This window comes from Balaenoptera musculus, chromosome 2 (assembly GCF_009873245.2).
Source record: "Balaenoptera musculus isolate JJ_BM4_2016_0621 chromosome 2, mBalMus1.pri.v3, whole genome shotgun sequence".
NCBI lineage: Eukaryota > Metazoa > Chordata > Mammalia > Artiodactyla > Balaenopteridae > Balaenoptera > Balaenoptera musculus.
The window spans coordinates 60435683-60458765 of record NC_045786.1 but is presented as its reverse complement, the minus strand read 5'-3'; the positions used below and the strand labels follow the sequence as shown (position 1 = coordinate 60458765).

Here is a 23083-nt window from a genome sequence, read left to right as displayed (position 1 = left end):
AATTTAAAAAGGCCCTCCCATCCCCCAAATTATAAAATATATATAGTTATTATTTTATGGTTGTATTTTTTATATGTAGGTATTAACTCCATCTTGAATTAATGGGAAGGATGTGAAGTAGGGATCAAACTCTTTTAAAAGGCAGTGTTAAATGGCTGCACAGTGTTCTGTCATGTGGGTAGCACCTTCATGTGTTGCCTGTGCCCTTATTGTCACACCTTTAGGCTATTGTAATCTTTTGCTATTAAACATACAATTGTACTGTATTTCTAGCTGTTTCTTTCAGGTAGATTCATAGAACAGAATTACAAGATCAGGAGGAGACTAAGAAAGTAAGGCAGTTACAAGCAGGGACTTGAAGGCGCACGGCCTGCGCTTGATTCTCAACTTGACACTCCTGGGTCACTCTGCAGCCTTCTTCAAGTCACTTCCTCGTGTCTTCCTTGTTCCTTGGTTTTCTCATCTGAAAAAGGAGGGTAATGATAGTACACACCTCAGAGCATTGTGCTGAGGTTTAACTGTTTAATGCACATAAAACACTGGGGGTAGGTCCTGGCACGTGGTAAGTATTCAGTTATTATTGGTTGTTGCTGCTGCTGTTGTTTTTATTGTGATGGGTATTTTAAGGCAAGTGACTTTCAGAAAAGGTCATGGTATTTTAATATTTCCCTATGGGAATATAGGAGAGCCCATTGCCCCAATCCTTGTTATCATTGAACATTGTCATTTTTTTAAAGCTTTTCTAATTTTACCTATGAATAACGGGGCTCCTTCTTTGCCAGCCCGGGAGAGAGGGTGCACTCTCCTCTGTGTATCCTCTTGAAACTCAAACTGTTTTCTTTAGGAAATGGCTTATATTGCTTTCTAGATCCCTTTTATGGAGTTGTATTTTAGAACTTGAAGTCCACCTGCTTTTCAGTATGTGATTTTTTTTCCCCCCCCAAATTCATCAGTTAGCCCGCAGCAGTTCTCCTAAGTTCATTCCTGTGGCTTGCTCTTCAGGTATTGACATTTATTTGAGCCCCTACCGTCTGCCAGGCCCTGTGCCAGGTGCACAAGCCTCACAGAGGAGTAAGTTACTGTCTCTGTATGAGAGAGACTTAGCCTGGGCGAGGCAGCGGGCAGCACAGGGGCAGCTGGCCTCAGAGTTGGAATGTGTACACCATAGTGCTGTCCCCCAGGGTGTGGGGCCGTGGGTCGGGAGGAGCCCTAGGAGATGCTCTCAAAGTTGTAAATGGGGCTGACTTGAAACACAAAGTGCACCTGTGTGGTCTGCCTGAGGAGACCTGCTCTGGGGAATCCCACACTTGAAAATTTTTTTTACTTTATAAAATGATTCATCATAGCATTTTTAAAAAATGTGTTCTTCCTATACGTTTAAAATATGTAGTTTGAAGAAAAAAGTTTGGTGACACTTTTCTGAAGCACCAACTTCGGGCAGGTTTCTTGACTTCCTCTGTTCTCAGACGAAGGTCAGATGAGGTGTTCTCCCACTCAGCTCAGCTCTGGCTTTTGAAGCTCTGTGGTGTGAAGTGATGTCAGCAACCATTGTGGACGTTCAGGTGGTGGATAGTTCATGGGCTGGAATAAGCAGTGCTGCTGACTCGAATTCTGCAGAAAAGGAGCTGGGGCTTTCCTCTGTGGCGCTCAGACTTAGACTTGGCTGGGCCACTTCACTCTTTGGCATAGAGGTGTCCTCATCACCAACCGTGCATTTTAGTTTTTCTTCCTCCTTTTGTAGAAACACCCCATTTCTGGGCAGTCTTCTTGATTATTGCATGGAGTGATTATATACCTAGATGGAAAGGTAGGACTGCCACCCTCTCTCCCTTCCCCCACCCTTCCTCCTTTCTACTGCTTAATCAGAAAAGTGTCCCTTGGCTCTTTCCAAGCCACCGAGTTTGAATTGATCTTTGTTGCTTGTAAGAGGTGGGGAGGCACTTTCTGGTTCCTGCTAAAGTTACCTGACAGCGGAAGGTGTGCATCTGATAATTATAACTCTAGTGCTTCCAAGGCCTGAGCGATTGAGCTAAGAGCAGTAATCCTGATCTTATCAGGAGGGTTTTGTAGTCCAACAGTGTTGCTTATAACAGTATCTGTTTTACTTCCTGGGGCTCCCCTCTCCTTTTAGGATTCTCCTATAATCCTGCCCATTACCCCCTTGTGCATGTCTCATTACCTCCTGGGATCAGTTAAAGCTGGTGGGAGGGCAGAGATGTTTTTCTTTTCTTCCTCCTGAGATCTGGGAATTGGACTTATAACATTACAACATCATTAACCCGTCCAGTAGTAGGATAGTCACAAGTATGGTATAGATAATACCTACAGAGCCACAGGTGTAGCCAAAGAAAAGGTAGTTTATGTGTTGCTTATTAAAAAAATAATAACAATAGTAACAACAGCACTATTCAGCCCGAATACTTTTGTTACACTTCATATTTCAAAGTTATTAACTGATATCCATGAGCTTGGGATCAGCCCTTTGAAGTCTAGTGATTTAGCTAATGACTACTTTGAGGTTCAAGTCCCAGGAATTTGCCCAGATCCGAACCTTGGGTGGGGTTCAGAATCTATTAGATTATAGAGAGTAGATGGAAAGGAAACACATGACTGTTTGTGTCTTCAGAGACCACTCAAGAATCTCTATAAAAGTTGTGGTGTGTGTGATGGTGTTCTAAGGATGGGGCAGTTTCTGAGAGGTTTCAGAATATGGGGAGCTCAAGTGAAGAGTTAGTAGTTTAGCCTCTGTGCTTTAAACCTGAAGGAAGGGGTTAACTCTTGCCTTGGGGAGGAGTGAGGAATGGGAACTAAAATTGCTTTGGACATCTGAGCTGTGCTTTAATAAGATATTCCAGGTGGTCAAGGAGTAATCCTAAAATAGCCTAGATACTTAATTGCTTTTAAAGTCAGGCGCTCCTGTCTCTGGGGAGGTACAGCTCTAAGGAATGCAGTGCTGGCTCCTAAGATCTTAGAGGCGTGGTCTGGTTGGGCTTTTTTTTTCAAATCTCAGTAAAAAAGCCCAAGGTACCTTTCTTGGGTCAGGAGATGCTGGTTAAATGTCTCTCTTCTCACTGGAAGTTTGGCAATAAGCCTTTGGCTCTTGCTGCTGCCAGTTGCCATAACCTGGCGTCCTCCAGGGCTGTGGGATTATTTTTGTCACCCCCGATGCAACCCCGGAGACAGTGGTCTGTTTTCATTAGTGCTCAAAGACCTCCTGCTTGATCCCCTGCCCAGCGTCTCTCCATTTTCATCAGAACATACCTTTCTCACGATAAGATTCAGATTCATCCTTCTCTTTCTCTTTCATCCCCTCAGTCCAGATCCGGTTGATTCTCTGACTTGGCTGCTTCTTAAGACAGTCATTTCTCCCTGGTTCTACTGCTTTCCCCACCCCCAACCCAGATTATCAGCATGGGCTACTGCATAGCTGGCCAGCCCCTGTGCTGGCTTTCCCTCTCAAATCTTCCATACCGTTTACAAAAGTAATATGTTAACGTTGTAAATCATTACTGAGGAGCATTAAAAATATATTTTATTAAATGAAGAGTATTGCTCTCTTACACTGTGATTGTGTCAGTTCACTAAATTATTCTGTAATTTCAGTGCAGTCCGAATTTTCTTTGTTGCGGGGGGTGGGGAAGAAGCAAGTGATGGGTCTTGACAAATGATTCAGACGTTAATCTAGAAAAAATAAACAGTTTTTTTAATCGTCTCTCTCTCTCTCCATTAGACTGTAACTTCCAAGAAGTCAGAGGTTCTTATCTGTCTTGTTCTTTTTCCCTCAGAACCTTTCACAGTATCTAGTATATCCTAGTGATCAGATGTTTGTATGTGAATGAATGTAATGAAAAAATTGAAAAGTGAAAATCCCCCATGATTCCAATCCGATTAGGTGCCTATATACATTTGTATGTGTATATTATGTATTTTCCAACAAAAATGGGTCATTAAAATCATCTAAAACACTGATTTAATCATTTATTTTTCTGTTCAGAAAACATCCACCGCCTCCCCCCTCTTCACAGTTCAGAGTTTAAATTTCCTCCTGGCATTCAAGGCATTTCACAGCCCGTTTCCACGTTAACTATTCAGACTTGCATCCTCCCTGCCAAAACATGCCTTGTTTATCCCCCACTCCATGCTCACCGAGACTGTAAATCTCTCAGCCCATTCTTCGAGGCCAGCTTCATCTCCACCTCTGAGCCGCCTCCTTTTTTCCACCTCCTGGGCACTTTGTGTTTTGGTACTTTGACTTGCTCTATCTATTAAATGCTGTGTGTGTTCAGCTTGTTTTTCCAACTCTGTGGTAAAACTCCCGGTGGTGGGAACCACTTTTTGAGGGGAGTGGGTAATTCTTCTCAGCACCTTGCACAATGCTCTAACTGGGGTGGGTTCTCAGGAAATCAGCGTTGAATGAATTTGTCCTAGGCTCTTTGCTTCTCAGGACAGAAAGGGCCCCTAGGGGCCCTCTCATCCAGCCCTATCTCATGTTGGAATCCACACCATGACATCCCAGACAGATGGTCATCTAGGGACAGGAAGCTGCCTACCTCCTGCGAAGTCCCACTCCATTATTGGGCAGTTCTGATTGTTAGAAGTCTTTCTTCTAATCGACCTGAAATCTTCTCCCTGTTAACTTTTGCTCAGTGACTCTAGTTCTGCCCTCTGGGGCTTTAGAGAAAAAAGGAAAAGGGGAAAAAAAAAAAAAAAAAAAAAAAGACAACCCTGCTTCCTCTTCCACAAGGCAGCCTTTTAGATTTTCAAGGATAGTGACTACATTTCCTCTTCCAGGGTTGAGGTGTTGAGGAAGCACTATTTAAATTTTGAGTAGCAGTCAGATTAGACTTTGATTTGTTATTTTTTCAAGGCCTTTTATTTGCATGCTGGCAGTGCTAGGTGCCATATTCTTCTAGTCCCCTCAGAGGCATAACCCACTTGTCTGTCTGTCTGTCTGTTTGTCTCTCTTCTGAGAGGAATGTGGGGGCTCCTCTTAGCCAGGATGTTCTGTTTTGGAGGTAGTGCTAAAAGGTTAGCAGTTCTTATTCCAGTACCCCCAGTAGCCCCAGGTAAGTCTCCTGGGCAGATGCTGTGTGAGGGCTGGTTTTCTGTTTGGCTGCACCTCCCAGATGAAGCCAGTGAGAAAAATCAAGGAGCAAAAGAATCTCGCATTGATAGAGCCACCCAAGGCCAAGACTTGGCATTTGTAGACATTCTGTGTACAGAGGACATTCTTCTTCTTTTCCTCCCTTTCTCCCTTCCTGATGTCCCCACCCAGAACACTCTCTACTGTTCTTTCCACCCATGAGGCAGGGTGGTGTAACAGAGAGCCAGGCAGACCTGGGTTTTAATGCTGACGCTACCACTTGGGAGCTCTGAGACTGTGGGAAAGGTAACTAACCTACTCTTTGAGCCGTTCTTTTCCCATCTCCAAATAAGCACCTCTGCATTGTAGAATTAAGGGAGAAAATGCTTGGTAAGCTCCCAGTCTAGTCCTTGTTACACAGAAGATGCACAAACACTAGCTTCCTGCTCCGCTTTCTTCTTTCCCCAGCCTTCTTTCACTACCAATTTTGAGAGATTTACAGGCAAAACACCCGGTGGCCTCCCTGGGGAAAATGAGCTGAATGTGGGTATGGTAGCCGAAGCTAGCCTTGGGTGGGTATTTGGGAACAAACTGTCAGTTTCCTGTGAGCTCCTGGTGAGATCAAAGCCCTTAAAGGGAGCTCTCAAGTAGGAGAGGCTGAGAAGGTCGTAAATGGCAGTGAGCGGCTGCTCTGGCTACTGTTGATCCCACACATTTCTCGGCTGTTGAATGCTGCTGCCTGCTGCCCACAGGGAACAAAGCCTCTTCCCCCGGCTGGTAGACTTGCACGTGGCGACCCTTCAACTGAAACACTTTTCTTGGGGACCCCTCTTGATCTCTAAACTGTTGAGTGGGGTGCGTTTTCCCCACACTTGCTTCTACCACTCCCTGGTTTCCTCCACCACTACAGTCTCAATCAGGCACATTCTACATTCAAGAAATTCAATCATTTCTGAGCTGATAACTTTCTAGCAGGCACACCCACACCCCGCTGATAGGCCAAGAAACCTGCACATAAACTTGAAGTGCATAAGTGAGCTGTGTTTTACAGCAGTTGATCAGAGTTAAGAACCAAGAAAATAACTGCTGAAGCCTGTAATCCTCCCAATGAAAGGAGGAGGGGAAAATAGGAGTTGTGGGGTTGGAGGTCCCATGGGGGAGCCCATTCCTGTCTCTGAGCAGATGTGTCAGTGCTTTTTATGTACTGGGGGCTGGGGATACCCTGACAGGATGCTTACAGACTGGGGACATAAGCAGGGGCACAATAACCAGAACACGAGGTGACACAGCCCAGAGGAGAAAGACACTGGTGGGCAGAGAGGCTGCACGGAGGAAACAGCATTCCAGCTAGACGGTGAAGGGTGGGCAGGGCTTAGGAATTACTCTCACCTCAGCCAGAAAATCCTGTGAATCAGGGTTGAAGTTTAATTGCCTCAAAACAAAGTAATGCAGAGAGAGTGGACGTTTCCCCATCAGCCCCAACTAAATGTTTTAAGTTGTGTAATGGCCCAATTTTGCCTTGGACAAAAGAAAACACCTCCGCTCCTGGGCAGCTCTTTTCCTGTGTTTTCTTTAAATAGTAGCTGACACTCCTATCTGTGTAATGGGTCAAACAGTGGGATTGCTCAAAGAATGTAGTGTCCTATTTCCATCCTGTTCTGACAAGTCTCCCTGTCCTCTGTGGTCACCGACCTAGTGCGTGTCAAGCTAAAATCCCGTCTCTAAGCAGATTTTGAAGCTGAGTGGTTCTTACTTAGTGGGCCGTGGCTAGTGCACGGTCTGACCATCCCACTGCTCGGACTCTGCTGAGATTTGGGCAGAGCTGGTGAAAGCCACGGGGCCACGACGACCCCCATCCCCATCCTACAAGGCATTCTCCTCCGTTCCCGGAGCTGAGCCCTCACACTCGGGTGTTTATTTTCACACGTAGTCACACCCGTGGTGGCACTGGCACTGGCGTGCTTGTTTTTACACTCCCTTCGTGCTGTGGAAAGCCCTGTCTGAGATTGTAGGCTGTGGATTCCATCCTCCCCACCCACCTGAGTGTTAAATAGTTTTTGAGTGAGCATTCAGAGTGCCTAGAAGTTACTGTGATGAGCAAAAAACTGTGTTTTCATCCCTCTTGGTGACTGATAAAGAATCCTCCTGTGAACAGAATCAGCTTCAGATCTCCAGCTAGAGAGTTGGGAATTGAGCTGCCACAGTAAACAGCTGACATAACAGAAGCAGCAATGATCCCCCATTAAATGTCTTTCAGCTGATAGGGGCCCCAGGGATAATTGACTTTCCAGCAGGAATTACTGGCTCAAACAAAATCACTGGGCATTAGGGCGACCTGCTGCAGCCTTTGAAAGGGGACTGTAACTGTCTGGTTTTGCTGAGCTGACAGGCAAATTCATCTTGATTATTCACTGTGCTAGTTGCCAGCAGATGACACCAGATTTCTGTTGACTGTAATTACAACGTGGGGGTGGGTTTTAGCTTTTTTTTTTTTTTAATAGTGTTCCTCCTGCTTGGTTGTTGGCCTCCCTGAGCTGAAGGTGCTGTAGGAAGATTTCTACAGCGTCTGCCTGGGGAGATGATGTGTGCACCGTCAGATAGCATTTCCTGAGCACTTCCGTACACACACCTTTTACGAGATAAGCAGGGAAGCAATTCGATGTAGCCTGTTTCATGTCAGCTGAGAGGGTGTCACTTCTTCTCGGTTATACTTACCTCTGTGTGCGCTAAATGGCTGCTCTCAGAAAGTGGGTCTGCACCTCAGAACCCACTTTGAGTAGGGGAAGCAAAGTACGGCCCCAGAATTTAACTGAATAACCTGAATAACCTCCTGCTTTCAGGCAAGCTTTACTAAAGAGAGAGAATGGAATTAGAGCACGCTTTCATTTATTGGCATGATTTTACGAGATCCCTAAGCAAGCCAAAGAATGTCCTCCCAAGAAACCTGCTCCCCAACCCCAGATGTCTCTCCCCAGCCACTTACACACCCCAGCCAGCTGGGTGGCACACGTGTGTGCTTGTGCCTATGGGCACCTTTGGTCCTGGGGGAGAAATGAGAGAGTGATGGTCTCAGGGTGTCCATTCCCATCCCTGGGTCCTCCACTGAGAGGTGGGATGAGGTGAACAGGCGACTTCTGCTCTGACATTTCATACTCCCCACTAGCAGAGGGCCTTTTGGACTCTTCTGTATGGTATATATGTCTATATTTTTTGAAGAGCTGCTTAATTGGTTCAAAAAAACAGTTAATGCCTTTTAACAGTGATTATAGTTCATCAGGTATTCACTGGAGCCTTATAAGTGTCAGGCAGTGTGCTGCGTGCTAAAGGTACAAAGATGAATAAGACACTTTGCTCTCAAGGAGCCTACAATATGTGGGGATGACAAATAATTCCAAAATAATGTGTGAAATTCTAAGCTCGAAATGTACAGAGAGTGCTTCCAGAGTACTTGTGCAGCTGGGTGTGAAGGGAAGGCTTCCCATAGAAGATGATGCCTGATTTGAGAAATAAGAGTTACCCAACTGATAAAAGTGGGAAGCAGATTTCAAGAACATAAACAAAAGCATATTTGCCATTTCCTCCTGTTCAGTTGAATGGTGTTGGTTTGACCTAATCAATTGAATTAGGTTTAGGTTTTTATTACTTCTTTAATGAAAATGAACTTCACCCTAGTGGCACAGAGTCTCTGTGCCTTGGGAATAAGCTCAGGCCCTGGGGGCCCTCATATCACTCGGCAGTTCTAATCACTAGAGTTAGGGCTTCTGGTGGTGAGGCTTGGCTGAGAGACCACAGGATCTTTGAGATCTTCGAGATCTTTGTCTTGCTCCCTTTGACCGTTTATCTTCCACTTAGAGTGTTGTGTGGGAGGCCAGGCTAGGTATCTTCACAACATACCATATAACATACAAACACATCATAAAACATACAAACATATGCCATATAGAACCTGCAGGAAAGTGGTACATCTCAGAGTGATGGCTTCCAGAAGATGAGCTAGGGTTGAGCAGGTTTTCAGAAAATGGGGCCTTTGTGTCCTCCTTCCCCAGGGTTATCAGGTACAAGTAACACCCACCCCCCTCCAACAAATGGACATGATTCTTCCACGTGACTCCCTCTGGTTTTGGAACCATAATTGAAAGCATAAAAACAAGATGTCCCTGTTCGGGTGGCAGTCAGTCTTTCAGTGTGAGCCAGGAGAGCACAGTTGCTAAGGGTCCTCATCTGCACCCTAAACGATTGCCTTGCCCTCTCTCACTCTCTTCCTGCTCCCTTCTGAACGCTGTGCTTTGTTCCCCTTTAGAATGGTGGTTTGGCCTGGAGTGATGATGCGGATGGAGGCCGGGGAAGAGAGATCTCTCGTGATTTTGCCAAGGTCTGTAATGTTTCCTTTGTGATAACGAAAGGGGCAGTTCTGCAGTGGGCCGTTGTATCTGATCCCCAAGGAATAAGGATAGAAGTGGCCTATGAGTCACACTTGTAGTCATTCAGATGGTTGTGTATCACTGGTGTAAGACTTCCTGCATAAGATGGAATTTTTCATTGTGGTGTTTTTTTTCTCCCCTGGGGGGTTTGGGATTACAGCTGTATGAACTGGACAGTGATCCAGAAAGGAAGGAGTTCCTGGATGACCTCTTCGTCTTTATGCAGAAGAGAGGTGAGTGTTCAGTCTACTCATCATTTCAATTCACTGAATATTTATTGAGTGCCTACTGTGTGCAGGTCACTGTTAGCCATCCTCCCTGCGGAGTGCCAGCATCTTAGCCCAGGAGGACGAGAGCCGTTTACTGCCAGTTGGTCCCATACTTATCAGAATAATTGACAACCAGGTTGAAGGGGGCAAAGAGGGCCTGGGTAGAAAATGAATGGAATGATCATCCAGATTTGGTCCTGCCTTATTTTTGTCACTGTTCTGATTAACTGGTCTCTGGAGTCATTTCAAATTCAATTATACTTTTTTCTTAGCCTTATAGCAGTCCTGCACATCACTTAAACTGGTATATGGGGCTTCCTGCTGGTACATCTAGCTTAGTAGAGACTTAGAAGGGTCAGTGAAAGAATAGAGGCCCTTCAGGATTTGTTGGGAGGATCTGAAATGATCCACGAAAAGGAAAAGCTAACTCTTTTTTCTTATCCATTGGCTCTTTGATTTTTGCATTCACTGGCTTGGTTGGGGTGTTCCTGCAGTTTAAGTGTAGGGCACATGGGCATCTGCCTTAAAATGCACCTTCCAACTTCCCTGTCCTTCTCTCCTTCTCACTCTTCCCCGCCCACCCACCCCCAACCATCTCCACTTTGGACGATGGCATGTCTGAGTCTTGAGCCCAGTGACTCAACTTCCTGGCTTTGTATCCTGTCACAGCAATGGGTTCACCAGCTGGGTCAGCCCTCAGGAAGCATGGTCAGAACCCCAGCCTCTCTAGGAGATGATCCTCTGCAACCTGTGTAGCTCCATCTTCTTCACCTCAGGACAAAGCTGTAAGGGAGAGCTGCTCCTGCCAGCATGTTCCCTGGGATCCTGTCTGATCATGTATCCCTTGGTTTCTGTGTCAGCTCCTTTATTGAGACCTGGGAATGAAATCCTCCTCTTTATTCTGGGCTGAGCTATAATGACAGCCCCCAGCAACTAAATATTCTGAGTTAACTCCTCTCCCTCCCTCTTCCTCTCCCCACCAGCCCCATCCCTCTTTCTCTCCCCCTCCTTCCCCTTCCTTTACCTTCCAAAGCCTTATTGCCTTCTTAGTAGCACGCCTGTTACTGCTGGTTTGCTTACAAAGGCAATCGAAAGTTTTGAGTCTCGGTTTCCCTCCATCTCCAAGCCTATCAAAGCAGTCTAAGAAGCTCTAATTAGTTTACTCCTCCAACTGTTATCTGGAGCTGCATGTGTCAGTAAAAAACAAGAATATAATCCCGAAAGATAATGTGACTGGCAGCAATGAAACTCCCTGGTTGCCCTGAGAGAGAGAAATCCACTTAATACTTTGGTCTCCCCCTCCAATTACCTTTTAATTATTTACAAGCTCCACAAGCCCAGCTGGTGCAAACCCGGGAGCTGATCTCATCTCAGAGGGGCTGCTATAACAATATAGATTTTAATCAGCAGTGTGGCTCCACTGCTTTATAGTCTATTGATACTTTATTGTTTTTCTCCCTTCCCAGAAGGATTTTTAGTTATATCAGCCTAGCCAAGAGTGAAGATCAGTAATTGTTTGTTTACTTCTATATGTCCTCACTAGAGGAGGCGCTCCTTGAGGACAGCCACTTTGTCATTTCTCCAAGTCCCCAGTGCTAGCACAGGGCCAGACCTGGAGGCGGGTGCCGCTCAGGATGTGTTTGCTGTAGGAGCAGTCCTGTTGGTTTTCCTAACTCAGCTGCCCCACGCAGGGAAGCCGAGCTTCCCCTCCCCCACCTCACTCCCACCCACAATTAGACCTCGGCCCGTGATTGGAGGTCAGCAGTAGAGAGCAGTGTGTGCTGAGTGTCCCGCTATTGCACAGCACTGGGGCTACTAGACTGCCATCTAGTCTATTCCACCCAAAGCAGGAGTAAGAGACTCTCTTTGATCATGTCAATTTATGGTTATTCAGGCCCTGAGTAAATCTTTTTTCTGTTTTCAGCACTTATGTTAGGTATTTCACTATTTGCTGGCATCAGCAGTAGAAGGGAGACAGTCAAGTCAGTTTTGCTACTTGTTAATTAATTACTCTAGTATAAGGTTTCTCAGCTTCAGCATATTGACTTTGGGGATTGGATAGTCCTTTGTTGCAGGGGGCACCCCCCAGTCTTGATAACCAAAAATGTCTGCAGATATTGTAAATGTGCCCTGGGGGACAAAATTGTCCCCCTGTTGAGAACCACTGCCATAGAAGGATAGGAAAGAAGGTGAAGATCAAAAATTTCCTCTGCAGAGGAACTCTTCAGGGAAATCATCTTATCTCCACTCAGGTAGCAATGCCTGAGGGCGGCAGGGCCTGTGTCAGGCAATAGGATGAACTCCCCCTCCGTGGCTGAGTGCCAAAGGAATGGGTGGTGGGGCCCCGTCCTAGGCTGGAGTGTAGGGACCTGAGAGTTGCTGTAGCTCCAGCATAGGGAGAGTGGAGGCAGAAACGCGGGGCATGCGTGGTGTGCGTGGTCCAGGCACGGCTGAAAGAACCCTTGTCTGTGGCCTGGATGAATCAGCTGGCACCGGACTGTGAAGAGCCGTGTTTGGCCAAGAAGTTAGCACTCCTGTCTGTGACATAGCCGAGTTATTGAAGTTAACACATGAGAAGTATCGCCAGAGCTGTGCTTTCAGGAGGTTTGCTGTGGCAAACAGTGTATAGTTGGGCTGAAGAGGGAAGGCTGAGGCAGGGAGACTGTGGAGGTTGTTCCCTTTAAAATCACCGTGTTCTCCTCCCTGGAAAACTCATGGTTGACGGTCTAAATTAGAATGGGCAGTTCAAGGGGACTGGGAGCAGTTTGCGCTTCTAACCATGTGAAGCTTGCTGTCTTTACTCTTCACAGAATGGTGAGACCAAGGGCCCCCAGACGTTTGTGACTTATTTGTCACTCCCAAATTGGAGTGTCTGGGGCACTCAGGAGCCCAATCTTGTTAGCTGGCTGGGTGCAAGGAAAAGCCTCATAGACCCTGGCAGTGGGTCAGCAACTCATCCTCCAGAGCTAATATGAAGGATAAGCAGTAGATTTCAAAGGAACCACTGAAAGCGACCTGAGTTTGAAAGGCCCGGTGCCGCCCACCTGGGCCGTGAGTGGGCCGGGCAGCTTTGACATGGAAGGCTCCGCTGCAGAGGAAGTGGACCGGGCTCCAAGGGTGGCAGGACACAGCAGGTGGCCCCAAATGACTGCAGCTGCAGGTGATAAAACGGCTGTCCAGTGGGAGAGGGGCCCAGCCGTAACCGCTGCTTTGTGCTGGGTCTCTCTGGCTTGTTAACATGTTTGGGTGAATTGACTGCAGCAGATGGGCCTTTCAGCTCGAGGCACCTTGGTTTCTAGGCCAGACCTGGTGACTTGCACCTCGCGACTCCTCCCCCACCAGCAGAACAACCCGGCCCAGAAGGCGCCTGAGAAGAGGCCGAGGCAGTGCCCAGTCGGGCTCCCTGTGTCCTGCCTGCCTCAGGAACGGCTGCTGCAGCCTGTCGGGAGGCATGCGGAGGGGGAAAGAGCTCTGGACTGAGGAGTGTGAAGCCAGTGCTAACATCCCACCCTTCTCCACGATCCTGAGCAAATCCTTCCTCTTCTGGGGGCCACAGTTTCCTTATCTATAAAATGCACAAGTTCAGTTAGAGTCAATCTGGAAATTTCTTCCAAGTTCTCTGTTCTGTGTTATGTGTCCCTGATTGTGTCTGTTGAGCTACAAACAGATAATGAGCCACCCTCGATAACCAAAATAGAAGAAAAGCCCCTAGAGCAATTTTCTATCAAAATAGTTGTGTAAAAACTACACCAGGGACCCCCAAAACCAAATGCTTCACTCCTTTCCTTGGTGAATCATGTGTTTCTTTTGCTGACTGAAGCCAAACTGAATTAAACAAGTTTCCTTTGTTTGTGCTTCCCCCACAAATGTTTCTGTAGAAAGATGGGTTAGATCTCAGAACACCTATGCCTCTTTTTCCTCACCTTTTGCCATGTGCACGTTTTTGTGTGTGTGTGTGTGTAAAACACACACACACACCTTTCTTTGTCCAAAAAAAACGCCAAACATTTGTAAATAATTCTCTGTCTAATTTAACTCACGGTGGGTGATTCCTGAGGTATCATTCCCTGGTAGATTTTCCAGGGGGTACGGAGAGGGGGCGGTGCTAGTTTGGAAGTCTCATAAGCAAAGGCTTGTAAACAATTCCATTCTTCCTTCATCACTAAGGAAGAAGAGCTTGTTCTCTTGTTCCCAGGCAATGAAACAGAAGTGTGGTTTCATCAAAGAGGAGGGAGATGATTTTGCTGTTAATTTTATTATTGTTACCCCATGTACTTTACAGAACCCTTTCAACCCATTATCTGATCTGCTGTTCCCCACAGCTCCAGCTCTGTGGGGTGGAGAGAGCAAAGGTTATCACGTTAGCCATGAAGAATCAGCCCCCATGTTAAATGACTCACCTGAGGCCACAGAGCCAATTTAGCCCTTGGTCTCCTAATCCCGAGGCCAGGACTTTTTCCCCTCTCCTGCACTGCCCTTGAGAAACTTGGCCCCTGGCACCAGCAGCTCCATCACTTCCCACTGGGACAGTGGACAAGCCTCATCTCTCCTTCAGCCTTCTGAGCCCCACAGAGACCGTGGCCCGCCTCCACAGGTCGATCTCCGGTAGGGTCTGACAGCATCTAACTGATTAACACGAGGTAGAACTCTTCATGCAAGAAGAGTCTTCATCTCAGGGTAAGGCGGCTTATCTCTCAGGGAAGGGCAGATGTGACAATTCACAGTGGCTGGCACAGAAGCGCCATCTGTCAAGGCAGGATGGGGTTGGGGTTGGGGTCACGGGAGACAGAAGCCCTAACGGTAGCATCTTGCGCGCACCAGGAGTGCCCACAAGCAAGGATCTCCCCTCCAGCCCCCGTCCCAGCTCGGCACACCAGGCTAAGGACCTGCTTGGTCATGTGGAAGACAAGTTTTGTCTAGACCTCACCGGAGAACTGCCCTCCCTCCCCCACCAGTTCTGTTCAGGACTGCAAACTGACCTTGGTTTTCCCAAATGGATTGTTGGATCTGTTTTTGATGTGTATATACAAAGAATTTACTGTGGGAAAAGGGCTTGGTCTGCCTCGAAGTGCAATTTGAGTGTTTTTCCTTCTGTTGTGTGCTTATCTATCCATCTCAGGCAAGGAAATGTTCGTGACATATATTGCTTTGCCTTTTGGTGGAGGGAGTTTCTTGTATATTCTTTGTATCTTGCTGTAAATGGTCTGTGCCATGGCCACTCTTCCTGACAGACTAAAATATGTTTGTCTTTGTCAGATAAAATAGGCTTTGGGGCTTCATATTCTAACTTTACCCCCAAATGAGAGTCCAAAATGCAAATCTTCCTTTGTCTTAGGCCAGATCTTTTTCTCTCCCCAGGTGATCCAACCACTGTTCAGGTACTGGGGGTTTTTTTTCCCCCCCCACTTTTAATAGTCATTTAAATACCTTATAACTACCCAGTTATCCATGATAATGAGAAGAAACCCTGGTTTTTGAAAGGCATGATTAATTTGAATAGCTCACTTTTGTCTTTAAATTCAGCCTCTTCCCCTTCAAGATCATTTATTGGTACTTCTAGCACTTGGTAAAATGGGCTTGATAGTTTTGCCTCCTTTTTTCCAAGGTGAGCCAATATTCAATAAATCGTCCTAAGGTTGGCGTAGGGAAAGTTTAAAGGGAGAGTTTGACCCAGTTACACTGTGGGAAAATCTACTAGGTCTGGAGAGGGAGGGGCATGGATTGGCAATGGAAGCTCAGACAGCCATGCACTGCTCAGGCCAGAACACCCCTGAGTTGTTGCACCTCTCCCCGGCCAGCCTTCCACCCCCTCTCCTGGAGGCTCGGGCCAGGTCTGTTGACCAGCAGCAGGCGAAGCAGAGATGACCCAATGGTCCACCTCCTTCTAACTCCTTAGCCTACTTCTCTGAATGTAGTTTTTATGGAAGGAAACAGCACAGCCATAACCATAATTTTATTATTGGCCATAGTAGAGTACAACACTGCACATACTGTTGAACTTCACCTAAAGCAATTAGTCTGAACTAGAGTATCAAGAAGGGTAATGGGTTTAAAATCAGCCTCTCAGGTTTGGTGCCTCCAGAACTCCCATGCATTGCTGGTGGGAATATAAATGGGCATAACCACTGGAAATCTGTTTGGTAATGTTTACTAAAGCTAAACATATGCCAACCCTATTACCCAGCAATTTCACTTCTAGGTGTATCCGCAGTAGAAATGAGAGCTTATGTTCACTGAAAGACACATGCGAGAATATTCGTAGCAACACCATTCATTATAGCCAAAGAGTGGAAAGAACTCAAATTTCCATTGGTAGTAGAATGGGTAACTAAATGTTGGCATAGTCCTGTAGTGGAATACCACACAGCGATAACAAAGAATGAATTGTTGCTGTACCCAACTGGGATGACTCTCACAGGCCTAACGTGGAACAAAGAAGCCAGACACAGAAGACTATATACTGCATTCTTCCATTTATGTAAAGTTCAAGAAAGTCACCTATAGTGATACATGTCAGGATAATAGTTATCTCCTGGCGGGGGGGTGGTAGGGGATGGATATTGATTGGGAATGGTAATGGAAGAGTTTTCTGGGGTGCTGGAAATGTTCTGTATTTTGATCTGAGGAATGGATACAGGGGTATACACAGCAGTAAAGATCTGGAGGGCTGTATACTTAAGATTAGTGCACTGGGCTCTATGTCAGTTAGACCCCCCCCTTCAGTGGGAAATCAGAGGTAGAGGGCTGAAACATACGTGTTGGTATTAGGATACTTGCGCATCTTGCCTCTGCCCTGACCTGTGGAACAGTCATCTACTACTCACTGCATGGCACGCCACCAGAGCCTGCTGCCCAGTTTCCCGGTGGGAGGTATTTTCTACATGAACGAGTCAGGGGGAAAAAAATCACCAGTCATTCCTCTGCTTGTTGCTTGGGAGCAGGACTAGAGCAGGGCGGGAATTAATATGCAGAGGAATAAGCAGGAGGCCTGCCTGCCTGTCTGCCTGTGCACATTCCCTGCTTAACGTGGGACTTAACTCTTCTAGGCTCCCTGGTCAGCCGCCCAGCTCTCTTGACAGGCTATGGAAATGATTAATGATCTTGTTCAAAGTCAGGAAAAAGCAGCGAGGGTCCTTGGCAGGGCCACGCCCTGGGTCCTGGGCCCTCACCCCTGACCAGTAGGCAGGAAGGCAGCCATGCGACTCTGTCTTGGGTCCCTGCCCCCTGATTGCTTCTGGTCTTGACTGGAATGTGCCCATTCTCTGTGGTGGGGAGGAAGTGGCCCTCCCCCCAACATTCCTGCCATCTCCCATCTTTGTCTCTAGTGCCAGAGGAGGCCATCTCCCCGCTCTGCCCTCTACCCCACTAAGCTCTGTCTCCACAGTCTGATTGCTGGTAAGACTGAGCCAAGTGCCGGGGAGCAGCTTTTGTTTAGCTCCATCTTCGCTGAAAGCTCCGGATCACAGGTTTGGCCTGCGAGTGCCAGTGCCCAGCGGCATTCCCACCTCCAAGGGTTAAAGCCCCAGGAGCCCCCACAGCTTCGCTGGGTCCGGGCCTCATAAAAGCCTTTTCCACATCTCCCTCGGGCTGCCTCAGGCTCCCCGGCTGAAATCTGATAAGGGGCCTCTTTGTTGGAACTGTCAGTCTCCTTTATTGAGGAGGGAACTGGAGACCAGCGGCATTTCTTGGGGTACAGATAAGGCCCTGGATTGCTGTCAGAGGGAGCATGATTAATTACCCTCAATCCTAGCTCCTGCTTTGATAGCAGTGACTGACAGTCCACAGGCTTCCCCATCAGGTGCTCCCGCCCCCTCTGGGAGGTGTGATGGGGGCGGAGATTCGGCCTCCTGCAGGGCCAACACTGGTGACCCACCGAGAGCTCCCTGCAGTGGCTGCTGGCCTCCTTCCTGGTTCTCTGCAGGTTGCTTTTGCATTTATTGTGGACTGAGGCCTGCCCGCCTGCCCCCTCTCAGGTGAAGAGCCTCTTCAGAGGAAGATGTAATCCAGCCCAGAGAATAGGCCAGAGACTCCCCCACAAGGCTAGAGAAAGAGCCATTGCTTATGGACTTGAACTTCACAGACCTGGTCCTAAGCCACACAGGCGCCCTTCATCGGAGAAGATCCCAAACCATCCATCTCAAGGTTACCTGGCAACATTATTTTGTAATTCAGGCAAGCTCCTAAAACCAAGTCACCTCCCTTGGTAATAGTCACAACTATCAATTTTTTTAAATTTAATTTAATTTAATTTTTTTACACAGCAGGTTCTTATTAGTTGTCCATTTTATACATATTGGTGTATATATGTCAATCGCAATCTCCCAATTCATCCTACCACCACCACCACCCCCCCCCCAAACTATCAAAAATTTTTTTTTAATATTTATTTATTTATTTGGTTGCACCGGGTCTTATTTATTTATTTTTATATTTATTTTTGTCTGTGTTGGGTCTTCGTTTTCTGTGCGAGGGCCTTCTCCAGTTGCGGCAAGCGGGGACCACTCTTCATCGCGGTGCGCGGGCCTCTTCACTATCGCGGCCTCTCCTGTTGCGGAGCACAGGCTCCAGACGCGCGGGCTCAGTAGCTGTGGCTCACGGGCCCAGTCGCTCCGCGGCATGTGGGATCCTCCCAGACCAGGGCTCGAACCCGCGTCCCCTGCACTAGCAGGCAGACTCCCAACCACTGCGCCACCAGGGAAGCCCAAAACTATCCATTTTTGTTTTAAGTTTTTATTCATAGACTCATAGGACTTTAGAACTGGAAGTCATCTGGAAGCAAATTCCTTGCTTCAGACTGACAGGGAAACTGAGGCCTGAATATTGTCGATCCCCCCGATCCCCACCCCCCAGCGTGATGTATTGGTTTTCTTTCTTGTTCAGGCAGGGAAATTCAGCTAAAAGGCCTTCTCCCCTTCTCTTCATAGTTGAGTCTCCTTGGGACAAGGGAGATGGCTGCCAGGCCCACTAAGCACAGAGCAGACGGCAGAGAGAGACCAGCCTGAGGATCCTGCCTCTCTCTTAGTTGTTGAAAGAATCGAAGCCAGGGCAAGTTTTGTGTCTGGATTGGCTGCATAATGTGAGAAAACCATGATGTCATCTAGAGCTGGCTCTCAGAATAGCTTCAGCTTTGTTTCTGATGGTACTGAGGGGCCCGCCTGCACTGGGAGCTACTTTTAGCCGTTTCGTGGAGAGCCAACCATGAGGAAGAAAATGCCCATTCCCCTTACCCACTGATCCTGGAACTGGGGTGCCTGGCCAGGCCTTAGGGGCCCTGGTGAGAGAAGTCATGACCCCCACATGCCCAGAGTGGGGCTGGGTTGCAAAGCAGCCCTGGCCTGTGTTTTCTCTCCAGCGGTGCTGGGAAGAGGTCACTCTGGGGACTTGAAATGCCACTTTGCTCCTTCATTGTCTTCTCAGGTCCGGTATCTACCTGTTTCCCTTGCCCCTGAGCAGTTCCCAGCCTAATGCAGTCACTCTCTGTGTGACTATAAAAAAGGCTAATTTTTAATGAAATTTCTACATCTATGACATTGTTGTCTTTGAAAGAAGCCATCTCAAACGACAAGCCATTTAGTCTAGTGACTGCTCCGAGCAAATCTGTAATTCCTCTCTGGGGAGTTGCCTTCAGAGGCAGTTTGAGCCACGCTAGATAATCTGTCATGGTTTATGGCCACACCTCATCTTCACACAAAATCAGTATAAACAGCCTGGTCACTTCATCCTATTTTCCTGGCTTGTTTCCATGAATGACCATTTCTAAAAGTAAAATACACCCTTTACATTTGAAGATTTACCGCCCTTGGAGAGAATCAAATGAAAATAGAGTAAACTCTGAAAGCTCTTCACAAACGGAGCGGTAGCTGGCTCTCCAAGGTGACAGTTCCGAAGGACAGCACTCCCTCGGCTGGACATGCCCTGCTTGGTGGTCACTCACTCAGCCACGCCTGCTCTGGGGGCATCACAGACCCAGCCCCCTTGCCCTCTTTCACACCTGTCTCGCCTTCCCTTTGGCCCCACTGAATGAAGTCACGGTTTCTTTACCTTCTCAGTCCCCAGCTCTCCATCCGTTCCTGTGCTGCCAGTTCTCTTATTGTAGGACTCGGACACAAAGGGCTTAACCACCCTGGGCCTCGGTTCTGCAGTCGTTTAATAAGGGTCGTGACCCCCTAATGAACCTGCCAGGACCTGAGAGGAGAGGGTGACTTCTGTTCAGGGCTGTCAGCAATTAGACACTTAGAGTTAGTGACAGACCCTGGTGGGCACACCACAAGCAGGAAGGAAATGCGTTTAATATTCCCAGTTGGGTTAAGACAGAGCTGGTTGCTTTGACTCTGAGAAGCAGGCTGGTTGGTTGGTTGGTTTAATCTGCATGGTAGTTTAGCTTATTAAACATTATAATATTCAAGACATGATGAAGGAAAAACGGTCCCTGCCTTCATTGAGCTTACAGTCCTCCTGGGATACCAGACGAACATATGTGAAACAAGTATAACTATTTGCTGAAGTTGTAGTGGTTATAATAGAAATTCTGAGAGGAAAGAAATCCATGTGAACTGGGGTAGTTGGAAAATTCTTCCTGGAGGGGGTGAACGTTGAAGGCCAGTGTAGAGAGGATTTGAGCACAGACAGGTCATTTTAGGCTTGATGAGGAGGGAGAGTAAAAACAAAAAGTAGAGGAGAAAGGAGCTTGGCTTTAGGGGTGAGGGTGAGAAGACCCAACTGATTGGAGTCAGAGTGAGTTGTTGGGACATGCTTGAAATACATCGTACATAATCTCCTAAGGAGTGTTGGGGAACCCGAGTCATGAGGTTGAACATGTGAGGTGGGCTGGGTTGGCAGTAAGAGTCATTGTGGGTTTTTAAACTAGGAAGCGAGTAATGGCGTGAAAGTGGTGTTTTCATTAGATGGTCTGGCAGCAGCGTGCAGGTTGAGCACGTGGATTCAAAGCTGCTGGGGGCATCTGATGGTGAGCCAGTGAGGGCCTGGCCCGGGGTGGTGTCTGAGGGCCGGAGAGGAAGATGGCTTTGAGGGGGGTCTCAAAGCAGTAATCGGTGAGCCTCCCGACAGCCTAAAGGTGGGTGAGAGAGGAGGGAGAGGAGCCAGTGCTGCCTCGGAGGTCTACCCAAGACCTCAAAGAATGATGGTGCTGCTGGAAGAAGAGGAAGTGATGGGAAATGGGAGCTGGCCTAGGGGATGAAGGTGAGCTCATTGTGAACATCTGACCTGGAAGTGAAGAGGTCACATGTGTGAAGATGTTCTGGAAGCTTCTGGAATTGAGAGCTTCGGGGTCTTGTGTGAGGGGGCCTTGGGAGTGGTCCTCCCAGACTCTCCAGGTGATGCCCTGAGGGTATGAACTCGCCAAGGCCATGAGCGTGCTCGGGCAGACAGGCCTGCAAAGAAGGGAGACCTTAGCCGTGTCCTGCCAGGAGGCCAGTTCTGCTGCATGAGACTCTTGTGCTTATGGCAGGAATAAGGTCTACTATCCAGAACAGCACAGGGAGAAGAAGTTAACCAACACGCGAGCTGTCGTGTGTTAGGAGCATGCCAGCAGTCCTCTGATACTTTACCAATGAACCTTTGAACTTAACTCTATGGCCCTTTTGTCCTTGACCCTCCAAAGATCAGCCGGTCAAGACAAAGGTCTTCAAGACCTCCAGCTCCCTCTCCACACTGAGAAGAGGGGCCCGGTCCCACCGTAGCAGTGCCACGTGTTCGTGCTCACGCTACTTCCTCCTCATAAACGTGGGACCCTTCACTCCACTCTGGCTTGAATTACCCTATAAAAGAGTTGGTGAGGCCAGTGTTCTAGAGCTGAGAAGAAAATGCCATTCCTTGAGGGGAAAGAAGCAGGAGGAGCTGAAACAAACAGCCCTTCTCTAATCAAGCTGGCCTAACTCCACCAGGCAGTCAGTGAGACCTCAGCAAGCCTGGGGGGGCCACGACACAGGAGGAGCAGCCTATGTACAGTAAAAGGACTTGCCATCAGAAGGCAACAAGTCTCATACCCTGCCCTGGACGGTGACCCTTCCTGCTGGAATTCTCCCCTCTGACCTCCAGATCATTAATCCCGAGGCTGCCAAATGACAGTCATCCATCACGCCTCCTGACGAGCATCCCAGCCGCCCGAGAAAGGAGCCTGGCCCCGCCCTCCCTGCCGTCCCCCGGTGCTCATTAGTGGGCCTTCCTGCTCGGTGCCAGGTTTCCTAATCAAGTCCCTGGCTCCTCTCACTTCCCTTCGGGGCCAGTGGGCGGAAGCGGCTCTGACCCTCCCTCTTTCAGAGGCCAGGGAGGGGTTGGAGTGATTAGCGGGGAGAGAATTGTTGAGTGGCTTTTCATCCCCCTGGAGACCTGTGTGCCCAGCAGCTCCTTTGACATGGTGGGGACACAGCAGAGAAAAAACCATTTCTCCGTCCTGCAGCAGGAGAAGAGATGAAGAGAAAACAGGCAGTAGGCAAACAAAAACACGGTTATAAACTGCACTGAGAGCTGCAAAAGAGAAGCCCAGGAAGCTCTCCAGGTGGACAATGGGGCAGGACCTCACCTGTCTTGGGAGTCAGGGAAAGACTTCCCTGAGGAGGCAGCTGAACGGCTTCTGAAGGCTCCAGAGGACTGAGTTGCCAAATCATTAGGAAAGAATCTGGAATCATACTGCTAGCAAAAAAAAAAAAAATCTTTGAAGTCATTTAGTCTGGCTCTCTTATTTACAGATGGGAAACAGACCCAGAGAGGCTGTGTGTTTTACCCAAGGCCACACAGCCTGTGAGTTGGACCTATCTTTCTGTTCTTCCCAAGGAGAACTGGCAGCTAGTCTGATAGCTTCCAGGCTTTGGGAGTTTGAGTCAAATTATACTTCTAAGCAGATTTATGAACATATTTCCAACTCAGCAAAAGGTGGGCATCCACAGATGCCTTCTTTCTCTGCATGGTAATGACACAACCCTCTGTTTCTCTCTTCGCACAATCACAGGGACCCCCATCAACCGAATCCCCATCATGGCCAAGCAGATCCTGGACCTATATATGCTGTATAAGCTGGTGACAGAGAAGGGGGGCCTGGTGGAGATCATCAACAAGAAGATCTGGAGGGAGATCACCAAAGGCCTGAACCTGCCCACATCCATCACCAGCGCCGCCTTCACCCTGAGGACCCAGTGAGTGGCCAGAGCCTTGGGGAAAGGAAGCTAAGGCTGGAGAAAGGGGATGCTTTAACCTAGAGGAAAGGAAGGAAGGAAATTCCACTGTATAGTGAGCAAGATGGGCGGAATTCCTGAAAGGGCCAGGAGCTTTCTGAGATGAACCCCTCCCTAACC

General features: G+C 47.9%; 1 protein-coding gene across 5 annotated transcripts in view; it reads left to right on the top strand.

Moving 5' to 3' along the window:
• The window catches only part of ARID3B (AT-rich interaction domain 3B), a 60310-nt gene that overhangs the window by 16737 nt on the left and 20490 nt on the right, over positions 1-23083 (top strand). For all 5 annotated transcript variants that reach the window (XM_036844130.1, XM_036844132.1, XM_036844129.1 and 2 more), the window contains exons 3-5: positions 9384-9455; positions 9665-9737; positions 22741-22924. In XM_036844130.1, the coding sequence (XP_036700025.1) occupies positions 9384-9455; positions 9665-9737; positions 22741-22924 (329 nt within the window). The remainder of the gene's footprint in view (positions 1-9383; positions 9456-9664; positions 9738-22740; positions 22925-23083) is intronic.